The sequence below is a fragment of the Arachis hypogaea genome, chromosome 4 (genome assembly GCF_003086295.3).
Source record: "Arachis hypogaea cultivar Tifrunner chromosome 4, arahy.Tifrunner.gnm2.J5K5, whole genome shotgun sequence".
In the NCBI taxonomy this organism is placed as follows: Eukaryota; Viridiplantae; Streptophyta; class Magnoliopsida; order Fabales; family Fabaceae; genus Arachis; species Arachis hypogaea.
Window position 1 is genome coordinate 15,667,488 of NC_092039.1, and position 23,942 is coordinate 15,691,429.

The 23,942-nt window shown below is 27.4% G+C and overlaps 2 protein-coding genes and 1 long non-coding RNA gene across 3 annotated transcripts; 2 read left to right on the plus strand and 1 right to left on the minus strand.

The window, feature by feature from the left end:
• Window positions 1–787: 787 nt before the first annotated feature.
• On the plus strand, window positions 788–2,045 carry LOC112796384 (class-10 pathogenesis-related protein 1). Its single transcript, XM_025838817.3, has 2 exons — window positions 788–1,071; window positions 1,549–2,045. The coding sequence occupies exons 1-2, from the start codon at window positions 891–893 to the stop codon at window positions 1,848–1,850; spliced, it is 483 nt and encodes a 160-aa protein (XP_025694602.1). The 5' UTR covers window positions 788–890; the 3' UTR covers window positions 1,851–2,045.
• An 11,902-nt stretch (window positions 2,046–13,947) lies between these two features.
• Window positions 13,948–16,394, plus strand: LOC112796386 (ABA-responsive protein ABR17). The gene is made up of 2 exons (XM_025838818.2): window positions 13,948–14,520; window positions 15,830–16,394. Exons 1-2 carry the CDS (start codon window positions 14,340–14,342, stop codon window positions 16,108–16,110), a joined length of 462 nt encoding a protein of 153 aa, XP_025694603.1. The 5' UTR covers window positions 13,948–14,339; the 3' UTR covers window positions 16,111–16,394.
• Window positions 16,395–21,873: 5,479 nt separating this feature from the next.
• Window positions 21,874–22,603, minus strand: LOC112794225 (uncharacterized). The gene is made up of 3 exons (XR_003198765.3): window positions 22,426–22,603; window positions 22,274–22,328; window positions 21,874–22,176 (listed from the first exon to the last, which is right to left on the minus strand). It is a non-coding gene; the product is annotated as an uncharacterized lncRNA (long non-coding RNA).
• Between the last annotated feature and the right edge of the window lie 1,339 nt (window positions 22,604–23,942).

A 23,942-nucleotide genomic window follows, 5' to 3' on the forward strand; every position in this document is an offset into this window, starting at 1 on the left:
TGTATAAAAAGCACTATGAACTAGGAAGAGTCTTTTAAGGAGACTCTGAGGTGGCTCATTCATTCAAACATGGACCGTATAGTCGCAGAGGAGACTAACTTTGGAAAATCGACTCAAAATTATTGTTGTGTAATGGATAGTAAATATCCAACTTTCCTGTCTTATAAGTAGACAAATACATAAATAAATAAATAAATAAATAATCTCTATCATGAAATAAAATTATCTAACTTTTTGTCTATTAAAAATTAAAATCAATAATAATTTTTCGTCCAAGTAAAGGGAATATGCCACATAAGTTTCTAACAAGGAGACAAAGTCACACGTCAATTCATCGACAAATAGATAATGCTAAATAATTTGTAAAATAAAGGTTCACCTAACTCTCGATGTGACAAAATCTGAACCAAATTATTATCTTTATCAAGTTCGAAATTAAAAGTAAATATATTTATGTCATAATTGATGCTAATAATACTGTATATATATTATATTACCCAATAACTTAGAGGATGAATTATTGTACTTGAAAACAATATATTATGCTCTTAAGATATAATTAAATAGAGAAATGACTTGGTAATGAGTACCTTACTTTAAAAAATAATAATTATAATCACATCATAATACAGGGTAAGATTTTAACATTTTGTGCCACCAAAGTGAGACTCCTCAAATTAAAGATTATTTGTTCCAAAGACGCCAAAAACATCAACTTAATCATGCATTATATATGAATATATACACCGTACCTCGCTTATAATATTAATTAACCACATAGACTAATTTGTATATTAGCATGATCACTACTATGTTCCTCTCCTTGTGAAATCTAATTAACTTTAACTTAGATTATTAGAGATCATTATCTTAAATTCTTCATCATAATAATGGGTATCTTTACACACGAATTTGCTACTCCATCTTCTGTGGCTCCTGCTAGGCTTTACAAAGCTATGGCATTAGATTTTCATAATCTCTTCCCAAAGATTGTAGATTCTATTCAGTGTGTTGAAACAATTGAAGGAAATGGTGCTGCTGGAACAATAAAGAAGATCACCTTGGTTGAAGGTCAGTGCTAGCCAAAAAAAAAAAAAAAAAAAAAAAAACAGGAAAGCATATATAGGTTTTATCTTTTAATTATTAATATTTAACACACCACCCACTGTACTTCAAATCTTCAATTATATATTCTTATTGTTTATCAAAAGAGTTTTAATCTTAATTTTAAATTTTTCATATATAATAATATATACTCATTTATGATGAAAAAAAAAAGAAAGAAAAAAAGGATATAGTCTACATACTCATCATGATCAAAATATACGTGTGCTGCCTAACTTAATTCTAATCCATGCATATTCTTATTTAATATTAAAACTTTATCCATATCCACAAATAATAAACCGCTTATATATTAAAAAAAAAAAAAAACCCGTATTTCACATTGATATCTAATTAGATGTTAGAGAAAATGCTTTATATATATATATATATATATATAAGAAGAAATGTTAAGGCAAATGACTTTTAGTTATATTATTAAAGGTGGGAAAAGCAGGTATGTATTGCATAAAGTTGAAGAAGTTGATGAGGCCAAAAGGGTATACAACTACAGCATAATTGGGGGTGTAGGGTTACCAGAAACATGGGAGAAGATCTCATTTGAGACCATAGTAATGGAAGGTCCAAAAGAGGAAGGAGGATCCATTAGGAAGGTGAACATAAAGTATTTCACTAAAGGAGATGCTGAGGTGTGTGATGAAGTGCTCAAGAGTAACCAAAGCAGGGCTGAAGGCCTTCTCAAGTTCATTGAGGCTTATCTTCTTGCAAATCCTCATTATGTATAACCAAATCTATATATACACTTGCTATTCATCACCTTCATGCCCAACAATAAGAGCTGCCATATAATGGGGAAAACTTAATTTCATATTGGATACACGTGTGTATGAAACTTTATTATACTTAGATTGGATCTAAGTTAATATGTATCAATGATTAAGCTAATTATATATAGGTGGGTTGATTAAGCTAATTGAAAAGGGGTTGAATAAGGTGTTTTCTAAATTGATAATGACATAGTAAAATAAAAAGTTAATTGGTTATGCTTGGTAGATAATTGAAAATCTGAATAATATGGACAATGAATTAAAAATTTGGTTCAATGAACTCAAAGGAGAAAAAATATTCCACTCAAATTATCCAATTAAAAAATTTTTAATTTTATTCAATAATTTAAAAATGTTAACTATTCATTATATCTTAATTTATTAAAATACTAATTTTTTTTGTGAAATTCTCTGCCATTGTCGTCGTCGTTTGGTCTTTAATCAGTCTCATCGTTATCATCGGGATTTTTTCATTGTCACTGGTTCGTCAACAAAGATCTTTATCGGCGTTGCTTTTCTCCAGACCGAAAATAAATGGCGTTGCCAGACTCCTCCTCGTCGTTGCTGCTTGGCTTGCCACGCATCGTTACGGCGTCGCTCACTCCTATTGAAAATAACCATCCACTTAAGGATAAAAATAATTATCCATATATCTAGTGAATTGAACATCTGTATATTTTAATTGTATATAACTAAACCCAATCCAATTAAATAACCATCCACGCATAAGAATTAAAATAACCATCTACATACCTACTAAAATGACCATCTTGAATTAGCCATAATTAAATACCAGAACTTGAACTCAGGGAGCGGCAAAGGGATGGAACTCATCGGAACCTCCAGCGGGGAGAGTGACACCGTCGTAGAGTTCCTGAATTTCGGGATCAACTTGAGGGAAAAAGAATCTGATGAGGAGGTTGAGCATGTAGATTCTGAAACCGTAGGAGACAATGTAAAAACTAGCCTGGGATCAAGTATATGCGCAAAATGTAGATACAAGCAACGATCAAGGAACCAATCCAACGACGGAGCATGTGCGGCGTGGTCTTGTCGAGGAAATGTTGGTACTGCCGCGACACCGTAAATTTCCATCACGATATGGCACCATCGATGAGAAATAGTCAGCGGAGGTGGAAGAGTTCGACGCCGATAAGGGGTGCAAAACATCGTTACTACCGGAGTTAGAAGAAAACCTGCTACGGTGGTGAGAGGGATGGCGATGTCAAGACTTTTGCGGGAGAAACCGACGCCGTTGAGAGGGTAGGATGCAAAACATATAATATGTGAATAGATGGTGGATGAGGTGGGGATAGTGATGGAGGGCGGTAAAGGTGGAAGCAAAAAGGAAATGGAAGAGATTGGGGGTGAGGTGTTCGACGGAATGCCACTGAGAAAGTTGGACTGAATGGAGGAGGGTGGCTTTGCAAAGATTGGTGTTTGGGTTCACAGGGTAGAAAAATAGAGAGTAAGATGATTTCTCTGTGTTGAAGACATAGATAAATTAGTAAATTTATATTTTATAAACATTTTCTTACATTAACTGTTAATAAGGGCTTAATTACAAAATTTAATATGATATAAGAATCCAATTGATAAAAAATTATAGAAATTTAATTAAAAATTCAATAAAATTATATATAAGGACTAACAGAATCATTAAACCTTCAAAAAAATATATATATTTCATTAAAAAAAGCTTGGACATGTATAATACTCTGTCCTCTTATTTTTTATACTCGATGCAGAAAAAAGAGTAAACAAAAAGATAATAAGTAAAACGAATAAAAAAATATATTAAAATTGAAATAGAAAATAAAATAAATAGATTGAAATTGAATATAAAAAAAATTACTTTAAATTTTACTTAATTTTTTGACACAATAAAAAATAGATTTTTCAACTTAATTTGTTCACGTTATAAATTAAAAAAAAATTAACCTTTTATCTAATTTTTTAATGCAACAAAAAAAATCATTCAACTTTATTTGTTTATATAATAATTTTATCACGAAACTAAAAAAAAATGTGTACACTTTTAATTTTTTTATATGATCATTATATAATTTATGAAATATTTATAACTTTTTATTAAATTAAAATAAATAAAATTTTAAATTTATAGGATAAAGTTTAATTTAATAATTAAATAAATAAAATAAAAAATATTAAATTAAATTAAATATTTTAAAATATAAATTAATAATTTTTAAATATTATTTAATTTTTTATATTACAACCCGTATAAAAATGGTTGGATATAATTGTCAAAATTGAACTTTTGTTTATTCATTCCATCCAAATAAACTGTTCTCTCTGACAGACTAAGACAATTTTTTACTGGAATTCGTATTTTTTTAAATGAATATGAAAAAATTATGTGATTTGAATTATAATTTATTAGTAAATATTCAGCAACTTAATCAAATGAAGGAAAAATTGGATAGATTTAGCTGCGGAACCGCAAAATAACAATAGGGCGCGAAGGGCAAACAAAGACAATTCTTATTTTCCCAATATTGTTCATTTATACTCCCCCGAAAACGTCCCCCTTGTATATTTTTATCTATGATTTTTTCCCCTCAACAAAAGGTTATAATATTTTAGGAAATGGACTTCGAGTCTATTTATTAAAAGTCTTTGCAGTTGGATAAGGGTTGAGAAGAATTCAGCGTATACTTGAATATCAGAGTCCTAAGAACCACGAATTTTCAGCACTATATAAATTATAAAGCGACAAGCTTAATTTGGTTGCCAATTTTGAAACTTTGCCGTCCTTGAAAATTTTTTAATAAAAAAAAGTTTAGAATTTTATATACAGTCATTTATTTATGTAAGTTACAAAAAATAAAATAACAATAAAAAAAATAAAGCGTTTTAGGATATTTGGAGAAGATTCTGGATGAGGGAGGAGTTAATTTAAAGATTTATATTACTAATATAGGATGTGTTTGGTTATGGCTTTTGTTAAGTATAAAAATATTTTTTAATAAAAAAAAATCAGTTTTCACATATTTATGTAAATTTTATAAAAATAACTAATTTTTTTATAAATTAAATCAGTTTTCAGTTTTTTGAAAAATTTAAATAGAAGAGTTTCATATTAAAATCAAATAAGCTAATACCTTTTCAAAAAAATGAAATACAAACGCACGCCTAATATCATATGCTAAATAAAAGATGCAGATATTTGAAATATATAATTTTAGTTGCTAATCTATTCTCTTTAGTCAAATTAATCCTACATGACATTATTGTATTTTTGTACTTTGATGAGTATTTAGTCAAATTAATTGAATACGACGCATGACGGGGGCTAATTAATTGTATTAACTGGCTTTGAGTGTACTAAAATTACGTTGCGTGATTTTAGCATTTCGATGATAAAGACTACAAATATATAGTACGATTTATTTTTACATCTTCAAATTAAATAGTTCAATGTGTTTTGTCACTAATGCATACACGTACACTTTATATTAATTAATTTCTCCTCAACTGGGCCCAGTACTTATTAGGTCGAAAAAAAAAATCAGATATTAAATTAATTTTAATATTTGTATATATATATATATATATATATATATATATTATTTAATTAATTTTTAATATATATTTTATATTTTAATATAAATTTTTTATTGTATATATAATATATATGGTTGGTAAAAAAATATTAAATTTATGAAATATTTAGGAAAAAAGTGAGAATGACAAATTATAAATTTTTTTATTCTAAGATAATTCTTATTTTAAAATTTTTGTAGATTTATAATTCAATATAACTTACATCCAAGTATATTGATTTAATTTTCAGAGTAACATATATCTTCAAGTGAGAGAATACAAACTTAAATGAATTATGAAAGACTATCTGGTTCAACCGCTATATGATTGTGATAACATGAGGACTCCGAGTTGTATATTGGAATTTCAAAATATTACGTCAAGTAATGTTAATTTATTTTAGTTTCTGATCGAATCTCCCCACCCCTATTAATTGATAATAATTAAGATTGATTCACTAACAACTAACCTTAATTTTTTTTAAAGCAAGAGAGATCATTTTTTTTTCTGGATAAATAAATTATATGTATAAAATTATAAAAAAAAAACTCATAGTATCTAGAAAAATGACTACAAATTGTTTTTCTTTTGTTAAAAAAAAAGTAGAAAATGTTTAAAAGTTAACCCTTGCTTGTTCCTGTATTGCTTGTGCAGTTTTACTGTCTAGTGAAACAATTTAAAATGAGAAGTGAGTGACCTAAGTGTTTAAGATTATTTAAATAAACCAAAAGTGTGATCGAGTAAAAAATCTTCTTTAATCAATTGTTGATATATATAAAACATTTAAAATCTTAATTGGTGATAAATAATCCAATTATTAAAAAAAATCATTCAAATGATAAGTGACGCATATGTAATAAAATTTTGGGTCCATCTAGTGTACAGGTGTGTTTTGGTACAGATTTTTGTTTTTTGATTTAAAAGTGTATCACTAAAAGTGTTGCTTAAAGAAAAAGTGTTACTCTTAATCGTTAACTTGGCTCTGATACCAATTTTCAATGATCAATTTTTCTTTTAATTTCTTTTTCCCAATTTTCAATGATCAATTTTTCTTTTAATTTCTTTTTCGAAATTTTTATTAACTCTTCATATTTTACTTCTAATAAGTTTATAATTTGTATAGATTCGATTGGTGGTGCTTTATAATTTGCAAAACCATAATCAAAAGTATTGATCATTTCTACTATTACTAGTAGTTATAACTCTGATTTAATTTTTATAGTTTTTTCAATCTTGTTTTAGTTTATAATATTCTTTTTTGCTTGGATTATTGTATATAAAATCTTTTATCTGCTTGTCTTTTTCTTTAATATAATTTCTCAAATCCTCAAAAACTTCTTTTATTTCTACACTTTCTGTTGTTTCTAAATATCTTTTTAATTTTTCAACTTCATTTTCCATTTTTTCTTTCAACAGTTTTAATTCTTTTAAGTCATAATATGGTTTTCCAGGCATTTATAAATTTTTTTTAAGTTTAACTTCAACTTATTTATATTTATTCTTATTTCTATCCTTTTTATTATAAGGTCATTAATTTCGATCTGAAGATTATTTAACTCCCTTTTATACTCCTTTATTTTACTTTTTAATTTTTTCGCCCTTTTTCTTTTTATTTTATTTTCTGGTCTTTCAATCTTTGTATGCTTCATTATTTATCTTAGAATTTCTGCAAATTCTATCATCGATTCATCACTATTTTCTAGAGATTCTATTAATTTTTCTAACTCTTTGACTTCTCTTTTCAACTTGTCATAGATTATTTTTAGAGTTTCAAATGCTCTTTGATTTATTTCAGAAAACTGTAAATAATTCAACCGATTTTCTCTTTCAAAGAGCTCTTGTTTCTTGTCTTGATAAGTTACATATATTTTTTCTTTATTTATTGTCATAATTTAGTGTTTAGGGTTTCATTTAATTTTTCGACCTTTTTTGTTAATTCCTTTATTTCAGAATTTTCTTCTTTAATCTTTAACTTAGATAAGTTTAAAGGACTATTAATTTTAGATTCTCTTATTTGAAAATTTGATGAAACTAATTTTCCTGATGGTTCTTTTAGTAATAGAACTGGTTTTCAATAGCTTTATATTTTGGTATTTCTGTTTTTACTATTTTCTGAAATAATTCATCGACATAAATTCTTTCTCTGTTTTTAAATATTATACTATGATGGCTATTTGTTAAAGCATAATTTATTGCATATGTAATTGAAAATGGTTCATCATCTTGTTCCATTAAATTCTTTCTGTGAAATTTATAAGCCAAACTTATAGATCTTCCAAGATTTTCAGTTGATAAAGGTATAGCATATCCAAGATGGGCATTGAATTTAACATTTACGTTTGCCAAGTTTCCATGAACAATTCCAATTATTTGATCTATTGGGTCATCAGTAATTCTTTTGTCACAGATTGCTAAGCTTATTGGTGAATTAATTCCTTTCATATATGTAGATTTGATTAAGACTTGTATAGTACTAATATGAATCCATCCAATTTTAGATCTTTTTTGTTGGTCCTTAATTTTCTCAATCTGTTTACTCAATTCTTCATCATTTATCAAAGCTATTTCAAGTTCTCCATTGGCGGATTTTATTTTTATAGGGGCTTCAAGTTGAATTTTTCCGTAGTATATTATATTTTTTCTATTAAAAACTTCTTTTAAAAGATTTTGTTTATTAAAATTTTCATTTGATTTGAGATTTAATTATGTTTTTAGAACAACCTGTTTTTCATTATCTAATAAGGCAGATAATCTATAATAATCAGATTCTTCCGTTAATTCTAAACTTTCTAAATAATTCGTAACTAAGGATAAAGGCGTACCTTTCTGGAGAAAAACTTCCTTTATTTAGAATATTTACATAAGATGTTTTTATCTCCAGAGGGGAGATTGTAGATACTAACTCCAGAGGGGAGTTTAGAATTGGTTTTTCCTAAGGGAATTCTTCTTCAGACTTTAGAATCGCCTCGGCAACTTCCTCCTTGCTCTCCTAGCATATGAGTACTCTTAGCCTCCTGCTTTCTATTGTCTGATGATTTCTACAATTGCCTAAGTAACCTATTTATAATGGTTGGGTCTGATGGACAATTCCCATCCTTACCCTTCTTATGACGTCATTGCTTACGTCATTGTTTATTATCTTACACCAGCTACATTGTTGGTGCTCTATGACCTAAGCGCTTACGTCACTATGCAATAATGTTGAGAGATGCTTCAGATGGGCTGTCCTCCTCTTTCATCATGTGACCTTCAGATGCGTTGTCTTCTTCCTTTATCATGTGGGTTGATTTCGTTTCATTATTGCTTTCTTCAGATAACTCTGAGACACATAGCTGGCACTTGTGGTCTTCTCTGTCTTTTATCAAATAGCAGAGATTCCTCTTTATCCCTTCGGGGAGCTTTTCTAAGAGTCCAGATAAGTTGTAGAATGCTGATTCAAATTCCACCAAGAGTCTCATCTCTCTTTCTTCAATTTCATTTCTTTTACTGGACACAAGCAAAGTATTTCTACTCTTATAATTAATTCTTGTGTGAGATTCCTTCGTTATTTTTTGAGTTCTTTCAAAGACCCTTGCTAATGTGCTGGCTAGCCTTCCTTCATGACTGTAAATTGTTAAGTCTTGGATCTGATCAATTGGTTGAAAATTTTCTGGGAAGACGGACATGAATATTACTTGGTGTGCTGGAACCAAGCATTCTTCTTCTTCATTAAAAATAGGTTGACTGTTTGTAAATTTTAGGGATATATCCCTTGGATTTACGTTGTCAATCATATTTTTAAATCTCTTTACTGCATCAACGAATCCTGTAGGAAACTCACTAATAATTTTTAGATCATTAAAAATTAAAATTGTATCAATTAATCCATACTGGAAAAACTGATAGGTGTCCGATGGGGATGCATCTGGAAATATAACCAGCTTTGTTAGCTGTTCTTTGGCAACAGGATAATATCCCAAAATTGCTCTTTTTTCTTCAGTCCAGTTCAGGACTATATTAAGGGTTTCTCTGAGATTTGATCTACAGACCCTTTTCTTTTCTTTGATTTCAGTCCTTGTAGGAATGTTTCTTATTATCCCTGTTCTCTGGGTTTGAATTGGAGCTTTATCTGCTCTTTTTAGGGTTTGCTCTGGATGAAGAGCTTCATATTCCCTGAAAGATTCCTTTGCTTCTTCCAGTGTTAAAAACCCTCCTTTATGAATTATCCTTGATTGATGTGTAAATGGTGCTGCTTTTTCCCAGGCATCATATACTCCTTTCATGGGGCCATTATAAATTACATAATATTTTTTATCTTGGGTGGATTTTTTGATAATTTCAGCAATTGTTTTATTTTCTGGAATTTTTTCTTCACCTGATTTGTCCACCACGCTTAGCTGGCTGAGCTCTGATGGTTTTGGTTGTTGTGTTGATTTCATTGCTTCGATGGCCTTCTTGAGGGATTGGATCTGTGTCCTTATTTGCTGACAATGCTTGCATTTTTCGAGTTCTTGTTCGTATTTCTGAATTTTTTGATCTAATGCGTTGTAGATGAACTCCATTCTCTTGTTAATGTATCTGCAATAGCATTTTTGTCACCTTTAATATATTCAATTTTTATTGGATATTGTAACAAAAATAATTGCCATCTTACCAATCGTCCATGATTATAATCAACTTTTAAATTATATCGTATGAAACCTGTTAGGTAACTTGAATCTGTCCTTAATGTAAATTCTCTGGGTAGTAAATCAATTTTCCATTTCTTAAGAGATTTAATTGCTGCTAGAGTTTCCTTTTCATGAGTAGTATATCTCTGTTCTGTTGGAGTAAAAGTCCCTGAAATATACCTGCAAAGTAATTCCTTTGGGGAATATTTAGAATCTAGTGATTCTTTTTCTTGTTCTAAACTTTTTATAGCCTTCTTAGCTTTTAGACATCCTGACCAGGTTATGTCTGAAGCATCTGTTTCTACTATTAAGTAGTCATTTTCTTTTGGAATATAAAGTTCTGGAAGTTTTTCACATAATTCTTTAATCCTTTGAATTTGCATACTATCTTTTTCATCCCATTTCCATTCTTTTTTAGTACTTATTTTTGGAAATAAGCTTTTAGTATATTCTGTTATATTCTTTAAAAATCCTTAATCAGAAATATAATTTATATACCCTAAAAATCTTTGTAATTGTTTTCTATCTCCTATTTTATTAGGAAATAAATTTACCTTTTCTAGGACATTTGGCTGTAGTTTTAGCCTTCCTTGAGTGGATAGAATTAATCCAAGAAACTCTATTTCTTGTTTTGCTATTCTTGCTTTCTTTTTGCTAAGAACTAATCCTTTATCTTTACATCTTTCTAAAACTATTAATAATTTTTGAAGATGATCTTCTTTATCCTGTTTTGTAAAAATTAGTATATCATCAATGTACACTAAAACAAATTCATTTAACTCTTTTAGATTTTCTTCCATAAATCTTTGATAAATGTCTGGGGCTTGTTTTAATCCAAATGGTAATACATTCCATTCATAGAGTAATACACTTGTTGATTCTTTTGTTGGGCAAGTAAAAGCAGTTAATTTCTTTGTTTCTTCGTCTAAACGAAGTTGCCAATATCCTGATTTTGCATCAAGAGATGAAAACCAAGTTGTTCCTTTGATTTTTTCTAAAATAGAATATTTTCTTGGAAGTTTATGAGCATCACCAATAGTTGCTTCATTCATCTTCTTATAGTTAATAACCATTCTTCGTTTTCCCCTTTTAATTTCATTATTGTTTTCGACATAAAAGGCTGGAGCCGCATGAGGACTTTTACTTAATCTTATAATTCCTTTTTCCAAAAGATCTTTACATTCTAACGAAAACTCTTCTCTATCTCTTGCGGAATAAGGAATTTTATTTGGAATATTTATCTCTTTTGTAGGATCTTTTAACTTAATACTTACTAATTCGTTATTTGTATTTTTAATATTTAGAGAATTTTCAGCACAGATTTCATCCAACAATTCTTCTATCTTTATTTCAAGATTATTTTTTGGGATATTTATCTGAAAGTATAAATTTAAATAACATGTCTCTAATATAGAAAATATTTTAAATTTTAAGATCTTATCTATAGTAGTAGTTGGTATTTTTATACGTTTTGATTTTTGATTTATTGAAGAATCGTGTGGAGCTTTTAAAACTATATATGTTAATTCTTGAATGAATGGATGATATAATTTTAAAAAGTTATTTCCTATGATAAAATTCATTCCAGAATCTAACATATATATAGATGGAACAATGAACCTATAATTTTGAATAAAAATTTCAACCATCTCTGCTTTTTGGTCAATTTTATGTATTGATTTGTCAGCTATTCTAACTCTTAATGGTTTCTTTAATTTTTTCCAATCAAGTTTTATATTTGAACTAGCAAAGCATTGTGTTGCTCCAGAATCTATGAAAGCATTTATAAACTTTTCTGTTATTTTTATAGTAATAAATGTGGCATTATTACTCAGTCTCTGAGTCTGTTTCCGAGACATATTCAAAAATATAGTCTAAGTTATCATCAGATTCCTCTAAAGGTTCCATGAAACAAGACTTAGCAATTTCTATTTGTTTAGTAAGATCCTTTTTATCCTTCTTTTTCGGGCACTCATTTGCATAGTGTCCTTCTTCTTGGCAATACCAACGCTTGCAATTTTCTTTTTTATTTGGGCAATAGTTACTTTTTTGTCTTTTGTTTTTATTGTTATCTCTCCTTCTAAAATACCTCTTTTTTCTCCAGTTTGGATAGTATTTTCTTTTTCTAAATTGATATTTTCTTTTTCTTTGAAAATTTTTATTAAGACCATATTTTTGAGGTATCTCTTCATTATCCTGACAGCAAATTCTAATTATATTTGCAAATCTTTTTTGAGTTGCTTCTTGCATACACCGTTCTTTTATTTCCTCTCTTATTGCAGAGGTTGCTCCACCAAAATTATTTTCAATTGTTCCTCTATTTATTTCTCTTATAAATCTTCCCATTATAAACTCATTAGCAGGATATGGAAGTTTTGTTATATACATACTAAGATAATGATTTTTATCTTCTTCTTTTAATTTGTAATAATGTATTCTATATTCACATATATAAGACTCCACATTACATAAATCATATATCTGAATATTAGCTAAATGGTTTTTTGCTTCTTGATATTCTTTATTATAGACTTCTTGTTTATGATCTATAATATTTTTTCCAAAAAATTCTTTATATAGAATCATCATTATATATAATATCTTATCATAAGCTGTTGTTTTTGTTGCTAATTCTTCTATTATTTGGTTTTCTATTGATGTCATATAATCTCTTATAGTTCCTTTAGTATGAAACCCTATGTAATTCCAAATGTCTCTTCCAGACAATTCACTAAGTTTTGGGTTGGTAAAAGCTTCCAATAAAAAGGAATTTAACCAGTTTTCAAAAATTTCTTTTTCATTCTTTTTACAGTCTAAATCGAGCATTCTATCTCCTTCCATTTCCTGGATTTTAGGAACATATTTTGATGGTATTTTTGTATATTTTGAATCTTTATTTATAAATCCTTTTTTAAAAGCATAATTATCAAAACCTGTTTCCCATTTAAATTGAGATTGATTATCCTTAGATGTTCCAGCTTCATTTTTTACTTGTATTGGAATTGCTGGTTCTTCATTGCTTGAATAATCTAGGATGTGTTCTTCATTTTCTATATTTTCAGGATTTAATTCTTCTTCTATTTGAAATCCCTGTTCCATAGTATTATTTTCTTGAGCCATTTTTAATTGTTTAAAAAGCATTGTAACTTCTTCTAATTTTTCTTCAATATTCATAATTTTAGTGGTGGTTTTACTTTTAAATCTGTTATGTTGATTATATTTTGAAATTTTTCTTCTTTGGGATTCTCTTTTTACTTATTTCTCTAAAATTTTATGGATACTAAAATTTCTTCAAGCATGTCTACTATAGAATTTAATTGTGGGTTAAAGGTATGATAAAGATGTGGTGAATCATTTCCATGGTAACATTTTTTAGAAATTCCGTGTGAAAAATAAGTTTTTTCAGGTTTTTGAAGCCCTTCAATAAAACTTATAGTAAAATAAAGATTTTGAGAGAAATCATTTTGTATTGATTTTAAGAATTCGGTGTCATTACAGTTAACATTAGTTAAAATCATTAATTTTTGATCTATTAATTTTGATAACTTAATTATTTCTTCTCTTAAATCTTTTAATTTACTTTTTTCCATTAAGTGACGTTTTTCTTTGTGAAGAGTTACGATTTTAAATGAAAAATGTGGCTTTAGAATGTGTGATTTAGATTTTAACACATAAACAAATCTTTAAATCTGTACAGATTTAAATCTGTACCATATAATTTTCCTAAAATTTTTAACTCCTTACCGTACCAATTATTCTTACACTTAAGGATGAACTCGATATATTGAAGTCACATGAAAATGATATTTTAAAATCCACCGCTTCATTAATTTAATTTGTGCCAGCTGAACACTTGTCAATGTAAAACCAACACATCATACACCGTCTAGAAGCCTTATTGCTTATTTTTTTAATTACACAAATTTAAATTTTAAAATAAATCCGTCTACTTTGACTAATTCTCGGGTCTTGTTTGTTTTCTTTTCCCCCATCCCACTTCACATTGTCCCAATAAATTAAACTTATGAGATAAGCAGCCACCTTATTATTATTATTCCAATTCGCAACTAGCTAGTGAGCCATAGTGAACTTAATTAATTGTCCTAAGCTAATCCAAGTGCAGAAGAGTCTCTATAAATAGCACCTCTTGCTTTGTTATAAATCGCATCACCCTCACTACTAATTAAGAAGTTGAATACTCTCACAACTCTCTTCACTCAATCATATAGTTATGGGTGTTCACACTTTTGAAGAGGAGTCAACCTCACCGGTGCCTCCAGCAAAACTATTCAAAGCCACCGTGGTAGACGGCGATGAACTCACCCCAAAGCTGATTCCGGCAATCCAGAGTATTGAGATCGTTGAAGGAAACGGAGGCCCTGGAACTGTCAAGAAGGTTACCGCTGTTGAAGGTTCGTATATATAAACTCCCTTAATCGTTATTTCGACTAATAATTTAAAAGAGACTACTTTGATAAATATACTTTCAATATTTTTTTAAAAGACGTTTCAATATTTTTTTAAAAGACGTTTATACGTGTCATATGTCATGATATTATTGGATATTTTTATTAAATTAATTAATAATTTATTTTTAATAAATTAAAATAAAATTGATTTATTATACCAATAATAATAAATTTAATTATTCACATTATAATTATTAGATTCGATTTAATCTGATTAATTTATACCATTTAAATAGAATTATATTTAAATTTTTGATAAAAAAATAAATATATTTTTAATTTTTATTTAAAGAAAAAACAAAAAAATCATAATACAATGAATTATATAAATTAGTCAGTTCGACCGAATTTAATAACAATTAAGTTTATTTTTATTTTTATAAAAAAGGATTTTATTTTAATTTATTAAAAAATTTAAAAATAACCGATTCATTAATACGTCTAATAATAATATGATACGTAAATATTTTTATAAAAAGACGTTTTAAGCATTTTTATAAAAACATCCTCCTAACAATTAAATTTTTTTAATCAATAAAAATAAAATTTGGTTAATATTTAATTAATAAAAATTAAAAAATAAATAATTATATACTATTTAAATATAATTTTATATTATTAAAAATAATAATAATAATTAATTAATAATTATAAATTATAAAATTTATTCTTTCCTAGCACTCCACTTAAAATAATTACAACACGGATATTTGAAGAACGTTTTAAACTCTTCCTATAACATAATACTCTCAATTTTTTTAACTTCACTGCCTTAATAAATATACGATTATATTATATATACATAAAAAAAATCAATACTATTAAGTAATTGTATAAAAATATGTATTATTTATTTTATAAAAGAATTTGATTATATTGTTATAAAATTATTATTCTACTATATAAATTTATTATTTATTCTCACAATTGATTATTTAATTAAAAATATATTTATTAATATATATATAAATGTATATAATATATAATAAATAATTTTAATATATATTAATATATAATTATTTAAATAATTTTCTGAATGATAAGTTTGGAAATTTTTTATAGTTAAAAATATAAAAAATTTCTAAAAAAAATCCAACTAAGGAATCTTTTACTCAACTTGGATAAAACTAGGGTAACTGAGAATACAATACAACAAATGGTTGTTATTGCCTACTATGTAATTAACATAATAGATATAATAATTAAGTAAAATTAAAGTAATATTGATTGTTAATTATGAATTATTGATCAGATGGGAAAACTAGTTATGTGCTACACAAGATTGATGCAATTGATGAGGCTACCTACACATATGACTACACAATATCCGGAGGAACAGGGTTCCAAGAGATCTTAGAGAAAGTTTCATTCAAGACAAAGCTTGAGGCTGCTGATGGTGGATCCAAAATCAAGGTCTCTGTTACATTCCACACCAAGGGTGATGCTCCTCTCCCTGATGAAGTTCATCAAGATGTCAAACAAAAGAGCCAAGGAATCTTCAAGGCTATTGAGGGTTATGTTTTGTCCAACTAGAGTGTTTATTATTACCCTATGTCTCTTTAAGATATGATGAAAGATGGAGAGATTAATAATGGTAATATAAATATATTTAAAGAAAAAAGAGAGAGAGTTGCTTTTGGTTGATTGATGTAAACAATAAAAAAAGTTTATTATTATGTTTGGTGGTTGTTTTTGTAATTTGTTGTGTCATATGATATGAGTCTTTGTATATGTGGCTTGGGGTTGGATTTGCCGCCTTGTCACTTGTAATAAGCTCTCAGGTTTGATTGATCAAAGTGTTTGAGCTTTTGGATTGATTTTACTGAGTTCTACTTTATTTATTTTCACTTAGCTTGCTCTGTTCTTCTGCTTCTCTCACTCAACAACTCATCTTAGTGAATATGAAAATGATAAAAGATTGGAATAATTAACTGGTTGTTGGGTACAGAAAAGCTGGTTTCGTGAATAAAATTAGGTACTAATTGTATTATCTCTTTTATTTCTTTTCTAATGGAGCATTAATAATTTACATTATTAAAAAAATATTTAAAACTTTTTTTAGGAGTATAAGTGAAAGTATAAATATTATCAATTATGTTAGGGGTATGGTAAAATTATTATATATTAAAATTTCATTAAATTATATATATTTATATAATAAATATACAATGAGTGATTATGGTGTGTAAATAGTATCTTAAAAATACTATATATATAAATATTACAAATTAACAAATGTTCTAACAGTAAGAAAAAAGATGGTTAAATTGAAAAAGTAGCTAAAAGTCCAAGATAAAAGCAAACTAAAAATGTGACACTAATTAATCAGAGTTTAAAAAACCTCTCTACAATCATCATCAATGACTTTCCTTAAATCTACAGGAGGCATATCTAAGAAGTGAAACTCCCACTCTCTACCTGTATTTCTCTTTGGGTGATTCTCCAGCTTGGTTCGTTCCTTTAACACCTCGCAAACTGACAGTAAGTTTGTCTCCAAAACAAATTTTCGGATAAACCATTTAAAATGCGCCCAAATTATCTTGGCGCTGATACAAATGTTTTTAAATTTTGTTATCAACAAAAAATACTCTTAAATAATTTTAGAATATGAAAAAAATAGGGAATGGTGTTTAAAAATCTGTTCTTTTAACAGAAAAATTTGAGGTGACTAATTTGTTAATATTAAAATTTCACTTATTACATGAAAAGTTTTACTTATCACATCATTCTTTTTGGTTAACTTAAAACATCTTAATTCACAAAAATATGTTTTTGTTATATTTTTAAATAATTTAAAAATATTTTTACAAATAACAAAATTTAAAAATATTTTTTCAAAATAAGTCGGATACAGTTTTTGTTATTTAATTTTCCTGATTCTCAGATCCCATCCAATTTTGAAGCCATGCAACACCCCCATATTTCAGTTTGGTAAACAGTACATAGAGAGTGGTTTCTACATGCTATATAGCACTCTTGTCCATAGAGAGTCCTCGTGGATCATCCTCTAGAGAATCTTTAATTTCTAGCTTTCGAGATATATATAGCTGGCAATTGTAAATGAATATGATTTTTAGGCTAAAATTAAAGAGACGTCTAAAATTACAAGTATTATCAATAATATTGGGAAAAAAATCATCCATACAGAAATACACGTTAAAATAAAAAAAATCACTTATTCACATTTATATTTAAACTTTGTAAACAATATAATCAAATTATCTAAATAATATAATTAAAATTTATTAATAATTATAATCAAATTTTATAAAAAATATAGTTAAATTAGATTGACATTTATAAGTAAAATACGGATAAAAATATAATTATAGCTAACTTCAATTTTAATTTTCATTATAATTTAATTATTTTTCTGGAACAAATTTATTATTTTATAGTTCATCATTTTAATAAAAAAATATAAATAATATATATCAATACATAAACAAGATAACTTTTATATAAAAATAATATTTGAAATATAGACACATATTGTATGATAAAATAACCTAACAATATTATTGGATAATAAGGGTGTGCATGGTCACTCCTAAAAAAAATTATGTTTTAAATTTATTTTAATATTATGTTATATTAATTATAAATTTATTATTTTATAAATTATTGTTAAAGTTTTAAAGACCCAGTTTTTATTCAATTTGAATTCGGTATAGTTGTGGTTCGAAAATATTTAAATTTTATTGAGTTTAGAATTAGATTAAGATTTAAAAAATAGATTTAGTGTATATTTAAAATCAAATCTAAATGAAAACAAACTCGATTTTACTCTGCCCATAAACACTCCTATCGGATAATATATAGGTTAAGGTTAATCTTCCCATGGTTGGTATATAGAATTTTTAACTTATGTTCATCGCTTAATACAAAACTAAGGAGGTTTTTTAGGTGAGGAAAGAATATTTGGATCCTTAATGGTCCAAGATTTTTTATAAATTTTATCCATTAAAAATTTAAATCAACGGATAAGATTAAAATATTTTTATTATATAAAAGATAATTCTATAAAACATACTTATATTAAAATATTTAAAAAAATTACTTGAAAATGTCTATTTTATTCTTTTTTTTGTTACCATTTTATTTTTTTTAACATTTATATGTGGCTATTTTTTTTATGAAAGTAAAAATAATGATAAACCAGAAGAAATAGGAGATAACTGTTTGCTAATTATTATGAGAAGTTGATGAAAATAAATAAAACAGATAAAGAGTAGGAGATAACCGTTTACCAATTATTAGGAGAAATTTGCCAATTATTAAGAGAGGTTGATGAGGATAAATAAAACAGAAGAAGAGTGGGAGATAACCATTTCAATTCTCTTCTCATTTTTTTCTGTTTTATTTACTGTGCATCAATTTCATGCCATCTTTTAATTGATATGAGTTAGCATCTTATAGATAATTAAATATAATTTTTTAAAATAATAAAAATTATTAATAATTTAAATTGAACCAAACTCTTAAAAATGGAATGTTTCAAATAATAGAAAAGATGGACGATTTTAAACAATAGAGAAGATAAACAGTCCATTTTAAATAATAAAGAAGATGGATTGTCCATTTAAAATAAACACATTAATACGTTTAAATTATTTAAAATGATTTAAAATGGATAATCTATCTTAGTATTAACGTGTTTATTTTAAATGAACATTACATCTTTTCTATTATTTAAAATGGATTCTTTATCTTTTTTATTATTTAAAATCGTCCACCTTTCCTATTATTTAAAACGTTCCATTTTTAAGAGTTTGGTCTAATTTAAATTATCAATATTTTTTATTATTTTAAAAATTATATTTAACTATTTATAAATACATATATATCATTTATATTGTAAACGAGATATATGTAAAATTATTTTCTTTACAATATAAACAAAATAAAAAAATATTTATTTTGATAAATATTTTTAAATTATTTATTTTAGTAAATATTTTTAAATTATTTATTTTAGAAATTATTATAATTATTTTATTTATTAAAAAAAATCTATTAAAAAAATAAAAAATATAAAAAATAAGTATAAAATAGTCATTTTATATTATATTTTATATTTTTTTTAAAGACCACCAAAATCTATTTTAGGTTTCCCCACCTAAGTCAATTCCCAAAACTAAACGTGAAGAAAAGGAAAGAAAAACTATAACTAGTCTACCAGAGTTGAATATATGGCCGATTGATTTTTCGGTCCAGTAGATCATGGACCTTAGACCACCCCCAAAGTCTTGCTTCCACATGTGATTATTATGAAATTATGATCTGTTCTATTTGTTGTTTTTATGATTATTGTTTATTTAGATTCAATCATACTAATAAGATATAGTTTAAATAACATAATTTTTTTATATTTATTTAAAAAATTATGAATTTAAATTTTTTTATTTTTAATAAAAAAATATATTACATATATATACCAAATTAATCATTAATATAAAATATATATTAAAAATAAATTAAATTATACATATATTTATATATAAATATATTATAATTAATTTTAATATATAAATAATATTTTTTATTTTGATTATACTATTAATCTTGTGAGAAAATTTGTTCCGTGAACGAATAGTTGTAACCTAAACCGATTTCTTCTAAACCCTTTGCTTTTCTTCCGAAGCTATTATTACTAGGGTGAAATGTTAAAACTTTTATTTAAAAATAAAAATTAATTATTAAAATTAGTCATTATATATTTATGTATGTATTATATTTTAATATATATTTTATATTAATAATTGATTTTAATAGTTAATTTTAATATATAAATAATATAATTAATTTAAAAGTTCTCAAATTTTAAAAATTCGAATTTATCAATTTTTTATCAGTAATTATTATAACAATATACTCTAAAAAATATTTGATAATAGTATAAAAATTAATTCTTAAATCTTATATCTAAGGTAGTCACCAAAACAATCATCAGCGGCTAAATTACAATCTTATTTTTAAAATATCAAAAGAACTCAGAATTACACAAACTTTATATCCATACGACCTTTTCGGATTAAACTTTCTATTAAACCAAAAATAATAATTTTTCACTTACTTTATCTTCGGGAATAGAAAAAAAACCGTGATTACTCTGCAGTGTTTAAAAATCAGAAAACAGCAGCAGCATATGATATTCAAAATTCAATATAAAATTCAAATTAAATCCAATGACCTTAAAAATTAACATGCTTCAACTTCACTCATTCAGGTTTCTTTTCCAATTGGTTCCAGGTAAATAATATTTTTAATGAGAAAGTTATGTAACTTGGAAGTTGAGTAATTTTCTACAGAATTCTGTTTTAAAAGCCAATGAGCATATCCTCTTCCAAGTCCCATAATTCACTCAGTAAAACATGGACTATCCTGAAATTTAAATTATATATGCTAAACATACTTAATTTTCACCTCCAATTAGTTGCACCTCAATACTAATCCAAAATCAAAAGTTATAAACTTTCAAAGTTATTGATTTACGAGAGCAGAATATGACTTTTACTACATAACGCGTCATATTTCAAAAATTCATATATTTAAAACTACAATTTCAAAAATTATAAATTTTTATAAAATTAAAGTATTAGGACCACAGTTTCATTTAAAATTGATTTCATTTCAAAATTCAAACTAGATACATTCCAATAGAAAAAGCAAGTTGCTGTTGTGTTAAGCATTCTGCAGAAAAATCAGATTTAACAACCACACTTCAAAAATTTACCATAAATCATAAACTTAACAAAAATGTCTCAAATTCAGCAGTCCAGCTCCTTATATTCCCAATCTTAATCCAGTCTTAGTCTCATGCAATTTCGATCTCCTTATATTCCCAATCTTAATCCAGTCTTAGTCTCATGCAATTTCGATCATTACAGAATTAGTTATAGATTTTCAAAGTTTCTCACTTCGTTTAAAATAATGCAAAAAATCAGATCCCACGATTTAACTTTGAAAAATCATAACTAATATTCCAGTTAATACAAAACCTTCACAATTGAATCTTAACAATCATACTTGTTATAGTTTACTTAGCTCTTACTTTCTTATCATTTCAAACACTATTGAGTTACTGGTTCACTTTCAAAATTTCTGTTTGACTTCAAAATTCATATTCTCAGCAAGTAGTTCAACATTTTAAGATTCAATCCTTCAAATATTCTCTAAATTCAATTCCAATCAATCACCAAGTCCACCACCATTATAATAATTCACACCGATTACCTTCACTTACCTCATAGGGGTTTCTTCACCCTATTACGACCGGCCCAATATCCAAATCAATTAACAATAAAATCAATAAATGTCATTCACTTCATAATGTCACAATAATTCTTAATCAATACACATATACATATAGCCATTCACTATCCATAACAACAACCAATTTCAATCCACACCTATCCTAAGGTCAACTAACCTAGGCATTCACATAACTTTACACAATGTCTACTCGAAACTCAAACCCGTACTTTGAATGTCAGCGGTTCAAACTCTTGAAGCCTTTCCTCGCTCAATCTCCAAGGTCCGCCACCCAAATTTGCCAATCAAATTTCACTCCACACCAAATTCAGCCCCAACAATTCTCTATTCCATATAATATAATCACAACAATATATCTTAACATTTATTCTAGGGTTCATACATAAAATTGGAGATAATGAAGAGAATTAAACTTCCTTACCTTAACCCACACGAAATATAGATGGAACTCACTAGAAATTCATGTTAGAGCATCCCTAAACAACCAAAATCACAAAAATTCAACAACCCCAAAACCAAAAATGTGAATCTGTAAGGAACAGAAAACTGGGCTAAAAACTGAGAGTTCCTTACCACAAATATTGGATAAAATTGAAGAGGATGAGGAGAGCTACGCGTGGCCGCAAACGACTCGTCAATCAGTGCTCCAGATCAAAAGTTACAAGCAAAACAAGATGAAAGTGAATAGTGCTCTAGGTTTTGGTTACTCTCTTCTTTCTCACCGTGTTCTCTTTTGAAATGATGGAAGAATGAGGTGTTTTGTGCTGAAATAGATCTTTGTATAGTGTGGGCTTGGGCCACTTGGACCCGGTTCATTTGGTTTAGCCCGTTGGCTCAATTTTGGGTCAAAACATTTAAAATTAATATTTAAATTTTTATTTTAAATATTTCTGTCTTCTCAAATTATAAATTCTAAATTCTTAATCTTACTTACTTATAATTAATTTACTCATTCGCAGTGTCGGACAGACTTAAGCCGGTACTGTCGGTTGAATTACCAGTACGCATTTTTACGTATATTTCTGCAGAAGATTTTTTTTTCCATTCAAAAAAATTCACTGAATCCAATTATCATAGTTAAATCTTTAAATTCTTTAGTTTTGATTTTTGACTCCTCCAGGCGCGTTTAACTATTTTAACTTGATGATTAATTATTCAATTAATCCTTTTTATAATTTTCTTGGGTCTTACAAGTCCGCTGCGAATTGGCTTCACCTCTGTTCGCAAGTCGTCCTTCTCTAATGCGGGAGTCACGGTCAACCTCTGTCAAGCCAGCGCCCACTACACTGCCCAACTGATGCCGCGACTCGTCTCCGTCGACATCCAACGCACGTTCCTCCCTCCCCAAAATCGTCGCCAATACGTCCCACCTCTTTTACCAATACGTCGAAGCCATTGGTGCCTATTGTGATGTGGACCCATTCGTTGATCACATCCATAACACACGTATCAATAAGTACACGGCCGACACTAAATGATATATACGATTCCGTTGCTTTATCATACCCAACCACTTCCCTCCATTGACCCCTATCTTATTGAATGTATCCACTGACCAAGCATGTAATAGAACTCTGAAGTATTCTAACCATACTCTTTGATATTCACTTTTTTCTGACTCTTTCCACCTTCAAATACTATGAAAGATCTGTAGTAGGCTGTTCATTTTGAACATATATGTCTATTCAGCATTTAACAGACTGTCGAAAGTCAAAAGAGATTTATACGCTCCCATTTCGCGTACTTGAATAACTTGAGACAAGTTCTTCGTAACCATATCCTTTAAGGACCTAAAATCAATAGCCGTCGTCGTTCCACCTATTAGACTTTTTTGTAGCCAGTCCCAATTTTCTTTCACTACAACCACTTTCAACTTCTTCGTCCATTTCTATGTGGAACTTGGTCATTTTTTTCCTTTCTCACATCTTGAGAGCAGCTAGCTGAGGATTTCTGGACTTCCTCTCGTTCTCGTTGCGGCTGACGTACCATTTCATTTCGATTGTCACCTCTTGACTGTAACTTCTTCGTGTCCTTCGCATTCGACATTCTCCTGTATTTTTTTCTCTCCGACAAACACAACCTTACTTCTC

Bases quoted from the DNA above. Each gene is read 5' to 3' on its own strand.
- LOC112796384 (XM_025838817.3), top strand. From the start codon at position 891: ATGGGTATCTTTACACACGAATTTGCTACTCCATCTTCTGTGGCTCCT. The intron at 1,072-1,548 runs GTCAGTGCTAGC...ATATTATTAAAG, and splicing joins GAAGATCACCTTGGTTGAAG to GTGGGAAAAGCAGGTATGTA.
- LOC112796386 (XM_025838818.2), top strand. From the start codon at position 14,340: ATGGGTGTTCACACTTTTGAAGAGGAGTCAACCTCACCGGTGCCTCCA. The intron at 14,521-15,829 runs GTTCGTATATAT...ATTATTGATCAG, and splicing joins GAAGGTTACCGCTGTTGAAG to ATGGGAAAACTAGTTATGTG.